Raw genomic sequence first — 17,253 nt, 5'->3', positions numbered from 1 at the left:
AATTTGGGGACCCCCCCAAAATAATTTGGCGACCCCCCAAGGGGTCGCGACCCACGGGTTGAGAACCCCTGTTCTAGACCACCTAGGATCTTGATTCTGGTGACTAATCCTACATTTTCAAGGATGAGGAATACAGTGCACTATTTACATTTGTCCTGTGACCATGGCAGCCATTTTTCAAAATGGCCGCCACCTGCTGTTATTTTACCAATAACTCAAGTTCTAACATATGATCTTGATTCTGGTAACTAATCCTTATCCTACATTTTCAAGGATGAGCTCTCTCCGGGTGGGGTGAGGGTTTATTTCAAGTGCAGATTGAGTTGCTACTGACAAGACATTACAGGAGGTGAGCTTTCTGACCTTTGACTCGTCCCTTTCAGGCACAACTGCGGGGGATAAACTTTGGTCTCTTGACACCCCGATTAGGTTCAGGGTTTTTTGATGGAGTCTTGCCTCTCATGACATCGTTGCTGCGGCAGTTGATCTCCTTACTGCGAGCGGTGGCACACTCTGGGTCTCTGGGGCATTGTATCTTGGTGGCCTCCTGCCGCTGCCAGTGTTTCTCCACACTTCTCATGAGCTCTATGTTCTGGGGCTCTGTTATAATCAACATACATATAGTCAGGGAATATTATCAGAATAATGTTAAATCTGGGAATACATTTCTTACCAAGAATTTTCTTCACCAATGTGTTGGGTAAGTGGCTATGGCCGAATTTGGGCTTGCTTCCTAATGTTGTTTAAAACAGTGATTCCCACATTTCTTCACGCCAAGGAACCCCAGATAATTATATAACTGTCCACAGTCATCCACCTGAAATTAGTTTGTGCCATTTTTGTTAAAATATTATTTTAAATAACATATGTACAACCTCACAGTGTGTCGCTGTGAGCTTGTAGATCTACTATTTTGTTTGTTTTCATTGACCTGGCCACTTGTTTCTCTTGTTTATCTGGCAAGGAAGGAAACCAAAAATGCACACCAAAAATGCAAAGACTTATGGGGCATAGGAAACAGGTCAATAGCCAAAAATGTTCCTTATGGCATGCTCTAACTGTGTGCCAAATGTCATACTTTTATTGTAAAGTGCACGATATTCGCACATAGAGGATGGGCTACTACATTGTAACCAAGATCAAGAATTTGACTGTGAAATTTGCAAAGTTGTAGCATGGAAGAGTTTTAGTAAAAAATCTTTGATGGTTGACACAGTTGATTGCAATTTTAAATAAATCATTTCCACAAATATATTATTGGGGCCCTGTACTATATTGCCATCTACAGGTTGTGAAGAATACAGCACAACATTTGCTTAAATACTATCTAATTGGATAATGAAGCACATATTGCGTTCTGTTTGTTATTCCTAAAACATATTGTTGATTCTGTGACCAGAATACTGCCAGAAATGTATATTTCAAAGGCTGCATATATCAGTATTTTATTTATTTATTAATATCTTCCTTTCCTTTCTTTTCGTTCATTTCCTTTTGGTGAGATTTTCCTTTTAGTTTACAGATCTAATCTGTAAAATGAGAATGTCCATTTGTATGCTCTCTGGGTTGGACCAGAGGTAGGGTAGGGGTCCAATACATACCAATTACCAAACCTGGGGGTCCTTAAAATTCAAAAGTTTGTAACAATTAGTAATAGGCGATGGTACCAATTTGCTTTTCCATGACGCAAGAAGAAGGCACGCAGCAGCACTATACAAGCTCACAACTCCTCGCATCAGCGACGCGTTCTGAGCTTGTAGATCTTCTATTTTCGGCACGCTACACCGTCGTGCGATGAAGTAGAATCTGAATCTGGCGTCACAGCGGTCACATGAGCTGGGTGCTGACGGCGACGGCGTGTCACGTGAGTCCTCGTTTCAACAACATGGCTCCAAGTAGAACGGAACATAACATCATCGGCTGACTTGCCTCCCTGCCCCCCTTCTGCCGCTGTTGACAACCCGCTGGACAAAATGGAGAAAGTACATGTTGTCCATTAGCGTCTATTCATCTGTTCGCCAAGTTAATTATGTTCCAAAGTCACCATGCATGAAAGCGGCTGTGAGCTGTTAGCTTAGCTGTCACGCTGCCAGTTAACAGCAAGCGGTCAAGAGGTGAGCTATCATAACAATGTAGGTTCAGTTAGTTAGTATATGTTTATTACATTATTTCCATTGGTCGTTAATACTTGTATCTGTAAATTGGTTGTACTTTGTATCTGTATCTAACCACTGCAACGGTAAAGTCATGAAAAAAAAGAAAAAACTTGTAATTCCCATCTCTATCTTGAAGTTTGTTATGAAGCGCAAGTTGGCTAATGTTAGCCTCTGTTGGTTTGGCTAAAGTTACTTCCTCAGTGGAAAACCGAAAGCTTGTGTAACCAATCTTGATCACAATGTTCGTTTCATAGTGAATGGCAACAAAAGCTATACGACGTCATGCTTTATTTCTTTATGTAGCTACAGGTGCAGTCATATTTGATGAAAGTTGAAAGTTCACTCGTAACTATAAACATCTAAAATAGCCATCCAAACGTTAAGTTTAACTATAAGTTATACTATAACGGGGAGGAAAAAGCGTTTCACTTCCTACTTTGTGGTTTTATGTTTCCAGATAAAAGCCAACACGTCTGGTATACATTATGAGAGTAGATGAAAGTGGTGGGCGCCAAGGCAAGGCAGTCATGTGAGCCTTAGCCATGGGCTAACCCTAACATACTAAGGACAAGCAGTCATGTGCATTAAATAACATCACACAGCTCATTCATTCCAGTAACATGACTAAGTAGTCTTCTGCAGGAAATTATTAACCTCTTGTTAACTCTTAAATTCAGACTTCACTGCTTAAATGGTTTTAAAACTTTCAATGAGAAGTTTAATTATACTGCTTGCTTATTTAAAAGTTTTCCAACATCGTTTCAGCTGCATCTGTCTACTGCCATGGAGGTGTAAAAGTCATCTTCAGTAGCAGACCACTGGGGGAAAGCAGCTGGGCAGTGTGTGGTTCTAATTGTGCACTGAAAACTCACGATGGAGTGGCTAATGCTGGCAGTAGAGAAGGACTTGGGTATTGACCGGAGGCAGCTTGGTCCAGGTCCCCGTTCCCAGGAGGTTGTTGCCCTGGTGCCCTCTCGCTGGGTGATAAATCTGAGGGACAGGAGGGTCATGCGCTGTCCTCGTTTTGATGGCATCAGCGACAGTGAAATTCGCATCTACCTTCAACGTTCCCAGACGAAGTTGCCCCCCGGCTGGATACGAGTGTGCATCCAAGGTGTTAGGAAAAGCAAGCTGAGCTTCAGGTTGGCCAGAGACCCATGCTACCAGGGAGAAGCTTCATCACAACATTCGTTCATAAAAACCATGCATTCTGTATCGCAGCATAACATCAGGTACTGTTCATATTTCATACAGGTCAATAATTTGCTAGCACGATTATACACCTGACATCTAGAGTGGTAAAGTGAAACTGAAGTGAAATCCTTGGGTACTACTTTTTAAAAATCACACCGTGTGAAGTGAGGGGTGCTCTTATCTTACAACATGATGATGTAAAACAAACTTATCTTTATTGTCAATGGCGTTTTTAAAACAAACTGTGAACTAAAAACAAACATTAAACCTGTATAGGAGGGGCTAGCGCCCCTCAAAAACGGAAGTGAAACCCAAATCTAAAACGTCTCATGTTCACAAATATAATCACGATTGTCATCCTAGTAACACACATTTACATTTTGAGTAAGGATTTCATTATGTCATATAAACAGTTGATTCTAATGTGGGAATTCCATTTTATCTTTGATAATCTGGAATGAATAGTATCCCAAAGGCAAAGATTATGTAAACCATTGCTTGATTTGCATTTACCTTCTTTTTCAGGAATCTCTGGCGTGAAGCACATTACAACCGTGTGCAGCCGTATGCGGGGGCCACTGAACAGATGCAGGTTGCCGCTATTGATGCCATGCGTCAGGCACTGCAGAAGCTTTTCAATTTACCGTTCATCTCCACCGACAGAGTGTCACCATCCCTTTCTCCTGCTAGGGAGAAGGAGAGAGACAACCCTTACCAATCCTCCTTTTACAAAGACTTCCAAACTAAACTCTGTCCCAACGTTGTCCCTGCGGAGTGTCTTCTGGAGTCTGCTGAGCTGCTCTATGTGGTTCTACCTTACACTCAGTATTCACTCCATGACATTGTCTCCTACAGCCCAGCTAAACTTGCCAACAGCCACGCCAAAGTGCTGTTCATCCTCTATCAGTTACTAATAGCCTTGCAGGCATTTCAAGCTGCAGGGCTCTCTGCTGGAGAGCTCTCCCTGCAGGACATAGCAGTGGATGAGCGGCTCTGCAGCCGTCTTAGGCTCAGCCTGCACCACTACGAAGAACTGGGAGCAGAAATGGAGGCAGATGGCTATGTTGCTGGCAGACACGTGCCAAAAAGCATTCTGGTGAGGGGCAGTCCATGTACGAGCACTGACAACAAAAGCCTTTGCAAAGTCTGCTTTAATGAGCTCAAGGCTTTGGTCTTAGATTGGGTCCATGGTCGAGTCAGTAACTTTCGCTACCTGATGGAACTGAACAGGTTAGCGGGGAGACGAGAAGGGGACCCTAACTACCACCCAGTCCTTCCCTGGGTAGTGGACTTCACTGTGCCATTCGGAAGGTTCCGTGACCTCAGGAGGTCCAAGTTCAGGCTTAACAAAGGAGACAAGCAGCTTGACTTCACTTATGAGATGACCAAAGAGGCTCTGGCAGCTGCAGGGGCAAATGGGGTCGGAGTAGGTGGTGTAGGTGGAGACTTGTCTGGTTCAGTAGGGGGTGGTGGTGTTGGGCAGTCTGATCACCTCCATGTTCCTCATCATATATCAGATGTGCTCTCAGACATCACCTACTATGTCTACAAGGCCCGACAGACACCCAAGTCACTACTGTGTAGCCACGTGAGGTCGCAGTGGGAACCTAATGAATACCCTGCTTCTATGGAGCGTATGCAGAGCTGGACACCTGATGAGTGCATTCCAGAGTTCTACACAGATCCTTCCATATTCCGCTCCATCCACCCTGACATGCCAGACCTGGATGTGCCACCATGGTGTAAGTCTTATGAGGATTTTATAGAGATGCACAGGCGACTTCTAGAGAGCAGAGAAGTTTCCCAGTATTTGCATCACTGGATTGACCTCACCTTTGGCTATAAACTATTGGGTAAAGAAGCTGTCAAGGCCAAGAATGTGTGCCTCCATCTAGTGGACAACCACACCCATCTTAGTAGCTATGGGGTGGTTCAACTGTTTGACCAGCCCCACCCAGCACGCCTTGCTCCATATCAGTATGCACCACCCGAACCTCCTCTCTTAGGTGTTGCTGCTCTCAATGTGCCTTCTCTTCAAATCCCTCTTCTCCGACCCATGAGTGACACTGTGGACAGAATTGTGCCAGAGTCCACAGGGTGTGAATCCAGTGGCTGGACCATGGTAGACAGAGACGAGGAGCTTGAGCAAGGTATGGAAGCTTTGGACTCATTAGCTTCTACTGGTGTATCCAGCTCTGCTCCCTCTTCTGTCCCACTGCCAAACAGCATAGCCGGAGGGAAGACAGGAGAACACCCAGCAATTATCCTGTCCCAGTCCCCAAGTCCGTTTGCTAGTGAGGGTACAGGCAGCCTGGGCTCTGGCTTGCGTAGTGCCATATCACAGAGAAGTGGTGCAATCAGTAAAAAGCACGGAGAAGGGAGTGTATCTGCCACCAACTCGGAAGACTTCAAGATCAACTTGCCAGAAGGATTCAGCCCATTACAGCCATTGGAAGAGCTGGAGAAACTGAATAACTTTCTAGTGAAGTGTCTGTATACTGAGGTATGGAATCCCTCAGAGTCAAATAAGGAGAAGGCACGGGGAATGATACATCCACACTCCCTTCCCTCTTTTGCAGAGCTCTACCAAAGGGACATGCAGGCATTCGGTGTTCTTATTGCTGAGATATTCTTCTCTTCCAAGCTGCGAAGTTTGAAACCGGGTACTCCTCTGAGAGAGCGTTACCAGGCTGTGATGAAGCTCTGCTCTGTCAGCCTCCGGGATGTGCCGCTGTCTTTGCATCATGCTCTCGACACTCTGCTTCGAATACAGAAGCACTCTGCAAAAACACAGACTGAACAAACAGATTTCCCTCATCTGCTTCTTTTCAAATACGACGCCATCTACGAGGGCCTCCCTCCTCCAAACCCCCATCAGTTACTGGATCCTTATATTACACCCTTTCCCTTCCCTACATATTTCCCATCACTTCATCACTTCATCTTTTCTTACCATGCTAAGATGGAGACTACCTGCAGCCTCCAAGGAAGAGATTTGGTCTTTCACCTTTGGCAGCAGCTGGAGACACTGTTGCAGGGAAAGATCACTGCTGAGGGTCTGGAGATCCTCTTACCCTTTGTCCTGACCCTCATGTTGGAAGAGCCCACTGCTGTCTATGCTGCCTGGTACCTGTTTGAGCCAATCTCTAAAGTACTGGGCCCCAGGAATGCCAACAAGTACTTGTTGAAGCCCCTGGTTAGCGCCTATGAAAACCCCCGCTGCCTGCGAGGCCGCTTCTATCTCTACACGGACTGCTTTGTCCTGCAGCTCATTGTAAGGCTTGGCCTGCAGGCCTTCCTGTCCAGTCTCCTCCCCCACGTGCTACAGGTCATCACCGGCTTTGAAAGCTCAGGCACAGGAGGAGAGGGCTGCAAAGGACTGAGGGGTGGGACATGCAACCTTGGAGAGGAGGAAGAAGAGGACTTCCAGTGTGGTGACGGGCGGTCGTCTTCCGGCTCTGTCAGTGGTAAAGCGGGAGGTGGCAGCGGAGGAAGTGGTGGAGTCGGGGCGGTGGCAGACACGGGGTTGGTCGACTACTCTTCCGGCATCAGCCTCAATGACCAGGTGTTCCTTGCCGAAGGAGAGGACTTCCAAAATGACTTCTACGTCAACAGTGGTGCAGGGGTTGCGGCTGGTAAGCCGCAGAACCAGAACTCGACTACCAGGGATCAGGACCAGGAGTCACTGAGTGTTGGGAAGCTCAGCGACAAGAGCAGTACCAGTGAGCTCTCCATAGGAGACGGAGACTCAACGCGCGATCGGGCCAGTCTGAAGTCAGCTGACAGCAGCCAGGACCTCAAACAGGCCAGTGAAGGAGAGGATGGCGGAGATCTGGAAGAAGAGGATATGACGGAAAATAACGGAGGTAAAGAGGGAATGACAGACCACAGCATGCCCAGGCAGGAGCTCACTCTCTCTGCTTGCACAGAGGACTCCGATGCCACAATAGCCACTCTGGAGGGTGAGTTTGCGAATGGGATGGCACTTGAAGAGACTGAGAAAGACATGGTGGGGGAAGAGGATGAAGAACATGATCCACTAGAAGACTCTGGGGAGAAAGAGCAAAAGATTCTTCTTGGTGAGTGATGGACATCACATGATGTTTTTTATGTTACTTCTCTACTGCTGCTGTGTAATGTGTCTACTCTGTATGCTGTTTCTCCACACAGACACAGTCTGTAAGACAGTTAGGTGGCTGTCAGCAAAGTTGGGACCAACGGTCACTTCTCGGTATGTGGCCAGAAATCTGCTCAGACTGCTCACAACTTGCTATATCGGTGAGTAACCAGTTGATACAGAATACAATAGTACCTCTGTTGCCTCCAAGATTATCGGACTTCCCACACCAACACCTAATGATACTAACAATAAGGCCATCACACATTTAGCACTCACCATAGCGCCGACACTTTACATAGATTGTGCATTACATTCACCCATTCACGCACACATTCATACACCGATGGCGGCAGAAACCATGCAAGGCACCAACCTGCACATCAGGAGCAATTAGGGGTTCAGAGTCTTGCTCAAGGACACTTCGACACTAACTCTGGGGGAGCCCGGGTTCGAACTGGCAACCTTGCGGTTACCATCCGGCCACTCTACCCCTGAACCACCGCCGCCGTCACAATCATCCCTTACATCATCACTTTGAACTTGTACTATCTGGACAAAGATACAGAACTTTAAAATGGCAAAAAGTTTGTTTTTAAAGTTTTTTGTAGGACGTTTGGTTGTACTGGGGTCTGGGGACTTAATTTGTCTTGGTGTTATGTTATGTGTGGTATGGGTAATAGGGTATGTGTTCTTCTGTTAACAAAACTGAAGATTAATATACCTGACGGGACAATAAAGACATTATTATTATTAAATGTACTGTAACATTTGAATATAATAGTTTTCCAATGGTTGTTTATTTGGAAATAGTTATTGGCAGTTTTAACTGTAATGTCCCTTTTTTCTGTCCCCATCACTAGGACCTGAGAAGCACCAGTTTGTGGCCTCTGTTTCTGATGAGAGCAGTCTGGAAAGTGTTGGGATGGGTAGTGTGTATGAGAAGAAGCCAGTGGTAGGAGACCAGACTGCAGGGCCTGTATTGGACTGTCTCCTGTATATAGCACACCTTTATGGAGAGCCTGTACTCACATACCAATACCTGCCCTACATTGGCTATCTGGTAAAAATAATAAACTAAACTTCATTCACTGTTATAGACCATTCAATATATGTATGTATGTGAATGAATGGACCATTGTAAAAGCGCTTTGAGTATGTAAGTTAATGAACAGAAATGGCATTTTATTGGGTGATTTATTGTATGACATATACAAGTATATTCCTAGGTTTCTCATTAATACATTGTTCTGTATATACTTTCCCAGGTGTCTCCCCCATCATCTCAGCGTCTAAACACACGCAAGGAGGCAGGTTTGCTGGGGGCTGTGGTGCTCACTCAGAAGATCATTGTCTTTCTATCTGACACCACTCTCATGGACATGCTAATGAAGATTAACCAGGATGTGCTGCTCCCACTATTGGATCTGCTTACCTCACCACAAATGGGGTAAACACAGTCACATGCACTCTGACGGACGCATATGCAAGCCTATGAATGCAAATCATGATATAGTCTTAAAGGGGAAAACCACCCATTTTCAACATTTTACTATGTCATTAATATACCTTAGAGCTGTTGTGTGGAAATAATAAAAAAGTCCCCCCATTTTGTATTTCCTAGAACTGTAATTATGAAAAAAATCATTAACATGGTGAAACACATCTTGATGACATCATCAAGATGTGTTTCACCATGTTAATGATTTTTTTCAGACCTAGTTCTAGGGAAAACAGAATGGGGGAACTTTTTTATTATTTCCACACAACAGCTCTAAGGTACATTAATGACATAGTAAAATGTTGAAAATGAGTGGAATGCCCCTTTAAGTCAACACAAGGTTAACCTAGAGTTGTACATAGTTTGCCAAATAACCTCTGCCTACTGATATCTCTGGGGAATTCTATATCAAATCTATGGGATAGAACCACCTGTGACCTCCCGCTGCTGAGAAGTATAATGTTTACCTTTTTCCTACAGATCTCTGTAGTTCCGACAGCTTGCTCCAAATTTAACTTAACGTACCGAATCCCGATACGTATCAGGAACACACCTCCATGCGTCCATGCCTTAATTAAGTTACAAATTGAACATTAAGGTCTGTTCCAGAGACTACCTTTAAATTGTTGATATGATGGTAAGAAAAAGGTATGGCTATTCATCATTAGACTAGGCAACCAGAGTCCATTTGTAACCTCTTCAAGGAACGCTGACATTCCCTGGACTCCACTTTCTCTGCTTTACCAATCAATCCTGATACTGTGAAGGACCGCTCTAAAGTCTTTGCATTAGTTCTGCGATTCTGTTAATTCCTGAATTGTTCCACAGCCCATTTATTGAATTTATAAGTTACTAGGCATATGATCGTCTGGCTACATCAGACTACTAAATTGTACCACATGGTTGGATTGAGTTTTATATCTAATATATGATGTTTTGTGGCCTTGTGTATGTGTTGACTATTGAGTCATGTTGGAGTTACTTATTGTGTATGTATACATACACCTGTCCTACGCCAACAGACAGCGTCATTCCAATTGTTTTGCAATCGCTTCATGGCTCAACTAAGTAATAAAGAGTACATCAAGAGTAAGACATAGTTGTCAAACCAACTGAAATATATGCTGCTTATGCATTTTTCTTTATACAGCATTTCAGTCTTAGTTTTAAAGAGAAATCAAAATGTCCACTTCTAGGCTGTAATACCCTGTGGTAGAATGGGGAATATGTGTTGAACCCGTCACTTGTTATTGTCTTGCTGCTTGACTGTACTTACCGTATCCAGCTTCCCCAGCGGAGTGCAGATGCGCACTGCAGTGTGTCTCAAGACGCTTAGTCTGATGGCGCTAATCTGTCTGCGCATTGGCCGGGAGATGGTACAGCAGCACATGGCTGATACCCTGCGCCGGTTCTTCACTGTCTTCTCCCTGCTGCACTGTCTGCAGTCACAGGTACACAATGCATATTCTAAGTGGCAGGTATCTGCGTCAGTCTGTTAGCCCAAGCATTTAGAGATTTCTGCATATGGATTCAAGATACTGGTCATCTGAGCTTGGAATGGTAAAATATCAACTGATGACTGAATATAGCTTTCTTGTACTTCAGATGCAGAATGCTCCCCGTAGAGTGGTGGGAGAAATTACTGTGGTGGACGTGCACACTCCTGAGGAGTCCAATGTGACATATGAGTTGGCCGTGTTGGAGGAACTACAAACTGTTTTTAACCCTGAGATGGCCCATGCGTCCTATATCCCCTTCTACTGTCTCATAGGTAAGAACCATCATCCTCTGTCAGCATCCTAATTGGCAGATAAACATTATACAGTCCTCTGCTGAACTCTTGCATTTACTTTTTTTGTTTTGCCTCATTGATTCATACGGCTGTTGTGCTGTGTCTTCTGTAGGCGACACAGCAATTCGTAAACTGGTTCCTAACCATGAGCTTGTCTGGCGATTGGCCCAGTCCTACCATGACAGTGTTAGCGCAGACACGCCAGATGCCAACACCACGGCAGCAACCAGGATGGATGTACCCATGGGCCTGTCCCCGGCCCTCAGCAGACGTGTGGGGCGCAGCCCCTTTCCTGCTCCCTCCACTCCCCTAGTATCAGACTCCCTTCCCGAGTCTGGCACCTTTGGAAGCCAGATGGTAGGGAACAGAATACAGGTGTCCCGGGACAGTGATGTCTGCGGTAGCCCTAACCTGGGCACGATTGACTCTTGGGGGCGATCCCACCCCAGCCACACTGCCCCCACCATTTCCTCTGCCTCCACATTCACGGCTTCATCCACAGCTCCAGTGTTCTCTACCTTCTCTTCATCCTGGGTGACAGGCCCAACTCCAGAAGACAGTGCCCTGAAGCAGGAGCTGCCTCGCTGCAGTCGTTCCCTGCAGGGCAACTGGCTCGCCTACTGGCAGTATGAAATCGGCCTGAACCAGCAGGACCCACATTTCCACTTCCACCAGATTCGGTTGCAGAGCTTCCTGGGTCATTCAGGCACTGCCAAGTGTTTAGCACCCTTGGCAGGAGAAGACTACTTCCTGTCTGGCAGTAAAGACAAGACGGTGAAGCTGTGGCCTCTCTACAACCATGGGGATGGAACGCGGGAGGTGGAGCCCAGGTTGACTTACACTGAACATCGAAAGTCTGTGTTCTACGTTGGACAGCTCGAGGCGTCCCAGGAGGTGGTGAGCTGTGACGGAACTGTGCATTTGTGGGACCAGTACACAGGTGAGGGAGAGACTGCTAACTAGCACAACTGTACAGCCCAGAGTTGATTTGATTAAGTTTTAATGTTTTTTATTCATTCGGCCCCAACCTTTTAGTTTATGATGGGCGCTAGCCCCTCCTATGTCCAACTTTGAGGGTGTGTGTAAACACAAACATTGTCCTAACGCACACATTGAATGCCATTGACAATGAATGGCAATTTTTTAGTGTTTGTGTAAACACAAACATTACCTAAAAAACAAACATTGAGATCAGATTCTAAAAATGTCTTCTACATCCTGACAGTTTTCTGAAAAAGCTATGTTTCTATGTCAGTCGTTCTTCGATTTTTCAAAAATAGCAGACCTACAAGCTCGTAGCGCGCCACTCGGTGGCGTGCTATGAGCTTGTAGATCTGCTATTTTTCAATAGCTAAAGCATAACATAATGCTAACACCAAAAGGGGTTCCCGCCCCAAAATGGGTTAAGGTAATACAAACCAACATTCCATCACTGCTCATATTCAAGAAGTCCTCGAGTACTGCAACACTGGTCTCCATTTTAAAGAATTTCACCAGGCTGCTCAAATCACAGTTCAAATGTAAAATACCCACAAGCTCCCTCAAAGCAGAGTAGCAGAGTGCCCAAAGTCTCTGCATCTGGAGGTTGATTTGATTGTTAGCTTGATGAATAACTGTTCAATGATAGTCTGTTGCATGCAATCACATTCCTTTCTGCTCTTGTACACAGGCAAACAGATCCGCTCATATGAAGCCCTGGATGGGAAGAATCCCATTACAGCAGTAACCACTATGCCAGCTCCACAGTCCAGTGTTGTCTTTGGCAGTGCAGATTCTGTTCTCCGCTTCATTGACCCTCGCAAACCAGGACTGCAGGTAAAGGATTTATTTGGGAAATGTAAGCTTGAGGCGTCTTCCATAATGACAGAGTTTTACGCTGTAGTGTTCTATGCTGTCACTGTGAGCTCTTCTAAAAGAAGAAAATTAAGAGTTTTGATTTAAAGGGCACCCATGCATGTTTTGAGTATTCATTGCATAAACATATGTTTATGGTGTCAGGGTCCGGGAATCAAATTCTCCTAATTACTTGGCTGCAATAGTTTCAACTACAGTACCTTTTTACCACTATATTGTGTGTAGTATTGCCTTACTAGGCAAAACACAATTTCCCCAACATATTGTCATGATCATGTACAAGTCCCACATTCAACATCTCAGTAAGTCACAGTAAGTCATTAAGCAATTGTCCTTGGTGGGAGACGTTTTGTATTTAGTAAGCTTGCATAGCAATTCATGGGCTTGATTTGACAGACTATGCTAATCTATCCATGATATATATTAATCTAACAAACGTACTTGTGTATGTGAAATGTATTAGTTCTGGTAGTGTTGATGCGCCTGCCATAAAATCACAATTGGAATAAAAATACCTGTCTCTGCCAAGCATGGCAGAAAGGATTGTGAATATCTTTTTCATTGATATTGCCATAAAGTTTGTAGTAAAAAAAAACAATTTGAGGGACGGTACATTGTGTTGATTAGATGCTCATTTGATGATTAGTGTATTAGTACAGTAAAACCAGATTAAATTGGAAGAACTGCTAGGAAAAGGACAGTCATTTAATGATCTAGATTCTAGATCACCACCATTAGCCTTTTCATGTCGCGCACCCCCTAGAACAGGGGTGGGCAACTGGCGGCCCGGGGGCCACATGCGGCCCCCACCTTCACTCAATGTGGCCCTCAGGTTAATGTCAGGATACTGATATAATATTGGTTTCAGTTGTTTACAATTCCACAACATGCAAACATGACCCGCTTTAATTACTTCAGTCTAAATTAGTAGCTCATTGCTCAACACAAGTATAATTAAAAGGAATTTGAAATTACATAAAAATGTTAATTTTCAGGATTCCAAATTTCCAATTTAAAAATAGTAAAAAATAATTCAACATTTCAATTCGAATATAGCAAAAATAGCCGTTTTGTGCTTGTAGATCGGCTATTTTTGCGACGACAGTAATATATGGCCCTAGGGAGTGAGTGTGGAAATATAGTGTCCCTCTCCATCGTCAAAGTTGCCCACCCCTGCCCTAGAAGGAGCTTGCGCACCACAAGGGGTGCATGCACCACAGTTTGGGAACCACTGATCTAGTTGGAATCCACCGTACAGCTATTAGGGTAAAAGTGGTAAACGCAGAAATGTATGGGGAGCGTTAATTGGCACCATGACTAAATATGGGAGAATCAACATAGTAACTAAATAATACAAAAAATACTTCTCTGTTTGTTTGATTCAAATCCGGAGCACCGGTTCTCCTTGGCTAAAAAACTCACAATTGAACCGTATGGTATACTATAAAATCTATCTAATTTTGCCAAGTGTAGTTATAATATATGCCCACGGTATTATGATTTAACCCATTAAAACCAGGAAAGCATTTGTCATTTTAGATTTTTGCGTTGCCTATTCAAAAAAATAGCAGAGATATACAAGCTTCACTTCAAGCTTTGTACATTTGTTATTTTATGAAGTGACACAAGGTTCTTGCCCTTCCTGTGTTTGCAGCACCAGTTTCGCCTGGCTTACAACAACGCAAGTGCTGGGCTGATTCGCTACCTGGCAGTGAGCCCTGGAGGTCGTACGGTGGCTGCAGGTTTCTCCTCCGGTTTCATTGTCCTGCTAGATGCACGCACAGGCCTGGTTCTGAAGGGCTGGCCAGCTCACGAGGGAGATATCCTGCAAATGAAGGTCTGACTAATTGCTGCGTGCATGCGTGCGTTTGTGTGCACGTGTGTGCGTGTTCCGTTTACATAGAAGCAGTCAGTAGAGAATATCAGGGCTCTGTAATCCTCCGTATTGTCATCCATGAGCCATCCATGCATTGAGCCTCAATTTCCCAGAAGCCAGTGTGACTGATTTTTTTTTTTAGTATTATATATTTTTTAAAGGAATGGTTTCCACCTGACAGGTGGTTCTGTATCAGTCAGTTTGAGCAGATTCCATTCAAATTGGCTACTATGACTGCCTATGAATTCCACAGGCCTGGGTATGCAACCAGTAAAAGCGGCCATGTTTTCCCGACACCCCAGAGCTCCTATTTTGAAGGAATCCCGGGAATGATTGTGTTAAAGCAGTGGTTCTCTGCTGCTGTTTTAGCTGCGCTTCACTGTTATGCGCAAATTAGTGACCCTATAGAATTCTGAGGCAAGTTGTTTGGGTCTCGTTTATTTTCCATATGACTGGGTTGTTGCCTGATGCGTGTCATTTATTTTCCATATGACTGTTGTTGCCGTCTGCACGTCACGAATCTTCATGCCGTGCAGACGGTGTGAGTTTGTTACTATTCATGCCGTGCCGACGATGGGATCATTGGGATGTATGGGTTGTTGCCAGTGTTGCCAACTGTCGTGACAGAAATAAGCTAACACACCTCCAAAAACCAGGCAAGCAACTGTGGGGAAATAAACAATCCAAGTTTGGCTGGAAATAAGCGGACTTGGCAACCCTGCTTACGACATTGAGGGGGCAGAGGTTTATGCATGGCGGCATTGGACTGGCCCCATGACGTGAACAGAGTTGTCAGAGCTCTGTCTTACTCTACTAGGTGGTGAACTGTGTACATTTCCATGCTATTCTTTGACCAGCTTGCAGCTGGTAAAAAGAATCATAATTTTATAGAAATTAACTTGACCTCGATAGAGTTTATTAATTACACATATTAATTACACATACAAGACTGTTGCATAAAAGCCCTTCCGCCATTATTACTGTTTCTGGTCTGCTGAACACTCAGTCTAATTTTTCAGGGAGGCAGAATTTCAATCATTCATTTGATAAACAGCTGTTGACATTTTTTAGCCAAGTGGCTTTAATGTGGCACCCCAAAACAATTGACAGAGCAGATCTAAATGCAGAGTAGGAGATTGGTCAAAGTTGTACCCAGTAGAAACGTCAACAGCACAAGAGCTGAGCAAACTTTATTTAACCCCAAATAATGGGGTCAAGGATTGTGTCATTGGTTTTAAAGGCAGAGGTTTAGACAAATATGGACATAAGTTACTCAATAGAAGAAGGGGGAAAATGCTCTTTATATAGCAAAGCCTGGCCCAGACATTATTTTGTTTGCAAGGTTTGCAAGGTTCCCAGTTGCCAGTGTTCAGCATTAATCATACATTTTTTAAAACCTAGTGAAATGGAAACTGCTCTGTTATTGTGCTCCAATTTAAAATGCCATGTAATAATTTACAAAAGAATCTGAAACAAATGGTCTACACAGGTATACACATACCTGCAGATTTTGCCATTTTAAGACACAATGGTGTGCAAGGTCCTTCCTCATTTTTGTTTTGTTTTTCAGGCTGCAGAGGGAAACCTGGTCATCAGCTCTTCAACTGACTACACACTAACTGTGTGGAAAGATGTCGAACACAAGCCTTACCGTGTGTACAAGTCACCCTCTGACCACATCCATGCCTTTGACCTCTATGGCCCAGAGATTGTGGCCGGAACAGTGGCCAACAAGATAGGGGTGTACTCGATGATTGATATCTCGGCTAACCCTGCGAGCAGCACCAAGCTGAGCTCAGAAAACTTCCGTGGCACCCTCACCAGCCTAGCAGTGCTGCCCACCAAGAGACTGTTGCTCCTGGGCTCTGAGAATGGTGCCATCAGGTTATTAGCTTAGGCCAGCACAATGGCTCTCGGCTTCGACAATTTACTGCTGACCTTAACAGTGTCATGTTCATGACGGCTGGTAGCTGAGCTGCCTGTAAGTGAGATATTGATGCGCTTTCCACTGATGAGGCAAGGGGCCAAACCCTCTTTAACATTGTTTTTTATTATGCAGCGCTAGAGCTGTAGTTGAATGCGCATCATGCCTAGCGAATCTTATTGCTCTGGCTATAGGCATTGACCAAAATAGTGAACACTATATTGAGATTTAATTATCATTGTACAGCAAATCATGTAACTTTTTTTAAAGCATTTTGCATATTGTAGATACTATAATGTGGAAAATACAGTCTTATCTAGGCAAGGTCAATTATGTCTGACAAGGTCAATTATATTCAGAAGAATCAAAATAACTGCTCAGGAAGGTGGAACCAATCATGGTTCTAATGTAGTGTTTACACTTTCCAAATAGATGCATACAACACCAAAAAAAGAAAGAAAAGATAATGCAGTCACTTCATGATTCAGTTGCCCTTGACACTAGTACATTCAATGCACTGACTAAACTATGCAGTATTTCTAGATTAAAACATTTCTTTGTGTGTTTGTTTGCATTACTGTTTGATTAGCACTATGTCAAGGTAAATTGTTTATTAATGAACAATAAAACAGCTTGTCCATGTGATAGTCTTGTCAGAGCTGACATGCTTCATGACTTTGGATACTTATGTGAATAGAGATGCACAACCTTCATAGTACTGCACAATTATAACCTGAATTGTAATATTTTTTACTTATTCAGAATAAGATTCTATGTTTTTACCACTCTAATTACTTGAAATTCCTTTTGCAGAGTCTTATTCCTTTTGTAGTCTGAGC

At 44.0% G+C, this 17,253-nt stretch overlaps 1 protein-coding gene across 1 annotated transcript; it reads left to right on the top strand.

The window, feature by feature from the left end:
* Nucleotides 1–1,805: 1,805 nt before the first annotated feature.
* On the top strand, nucleotides 1,806–17,205 carry wdr81 (WD repeat domain 81). Its single transcript, XM_079515081.1, has 12 exons — nucleotides 1,806–2,114; nucleotides 2,922–3,388; nucleotides 3,876–7,429; nucleotides 7,521–7,628; nucleotides 8,331–8,530; nucleotides 8,736–8,917; nucleotides 10,254–10,419; nucleotides 10,574–10,739; nucleotides 10,873–11,700; nucleotides 12,430–12,575; nucleotides 14,269–14,451; nucleotides 16,061–17,205. The coding sequence occupies exons 2-12, from the start codon at nucleotides 3,030–3,032 to the stop codon at nucleotides 16,385–16,387; spliced, it is 6,219 nt and encodes a 2,072-aa protein (XP_079371207.1). The 5' UTR covers nucleotides 1,806–2,114; nucleotides 2,922–3,029; the 3' UTR covers nucleotides 16,388–17,205.
* The last annotated feature ends 48 nt before the right edge of the window (nucleotides 17,206–17,253 follow it).

Source organism: Electrona antarctica (genome assembly GCF_951216825.1).
Source record: "Electrona antarctica genome assembly, chromosome: 11".
Lineage (NCBI taxonomy): Eukaryota > Metazoa > Chordata > Actinopteri > Myctophiformes > Myctophidae > Electrona > Electrona antarctica.
The sequence above is the reverse complement of the archived record's forward strand: the minus strand, read 5'-3'. Positions and strand labels throughout refer to the sequence as shown.

Bases quoted from the DNA above. Each gene is read 5' to 3' on its own strand.
- wdr81 (XM_079515081.1), top strand. From the start codon at position 3,030: ATGGAGTGGCTAATGCTGGCAGTAGAGAAGGACTTGGGTATTGACCGG. The intron at 11,701-12,429 runs GTGAGGGAGAGA...TCTTGTACACAG, and splicing joins TTTGTGGGACCAGTACACAG to GCAAACAGATCCGCTCATAT. The intron at 14,452-16,060 runs GTCTGACTAATT...TTTGTTTTTCAG, and splicing joins GAGATATCCTGCAAATGAAG to GCTGCAGAGGGAAACCTGGT.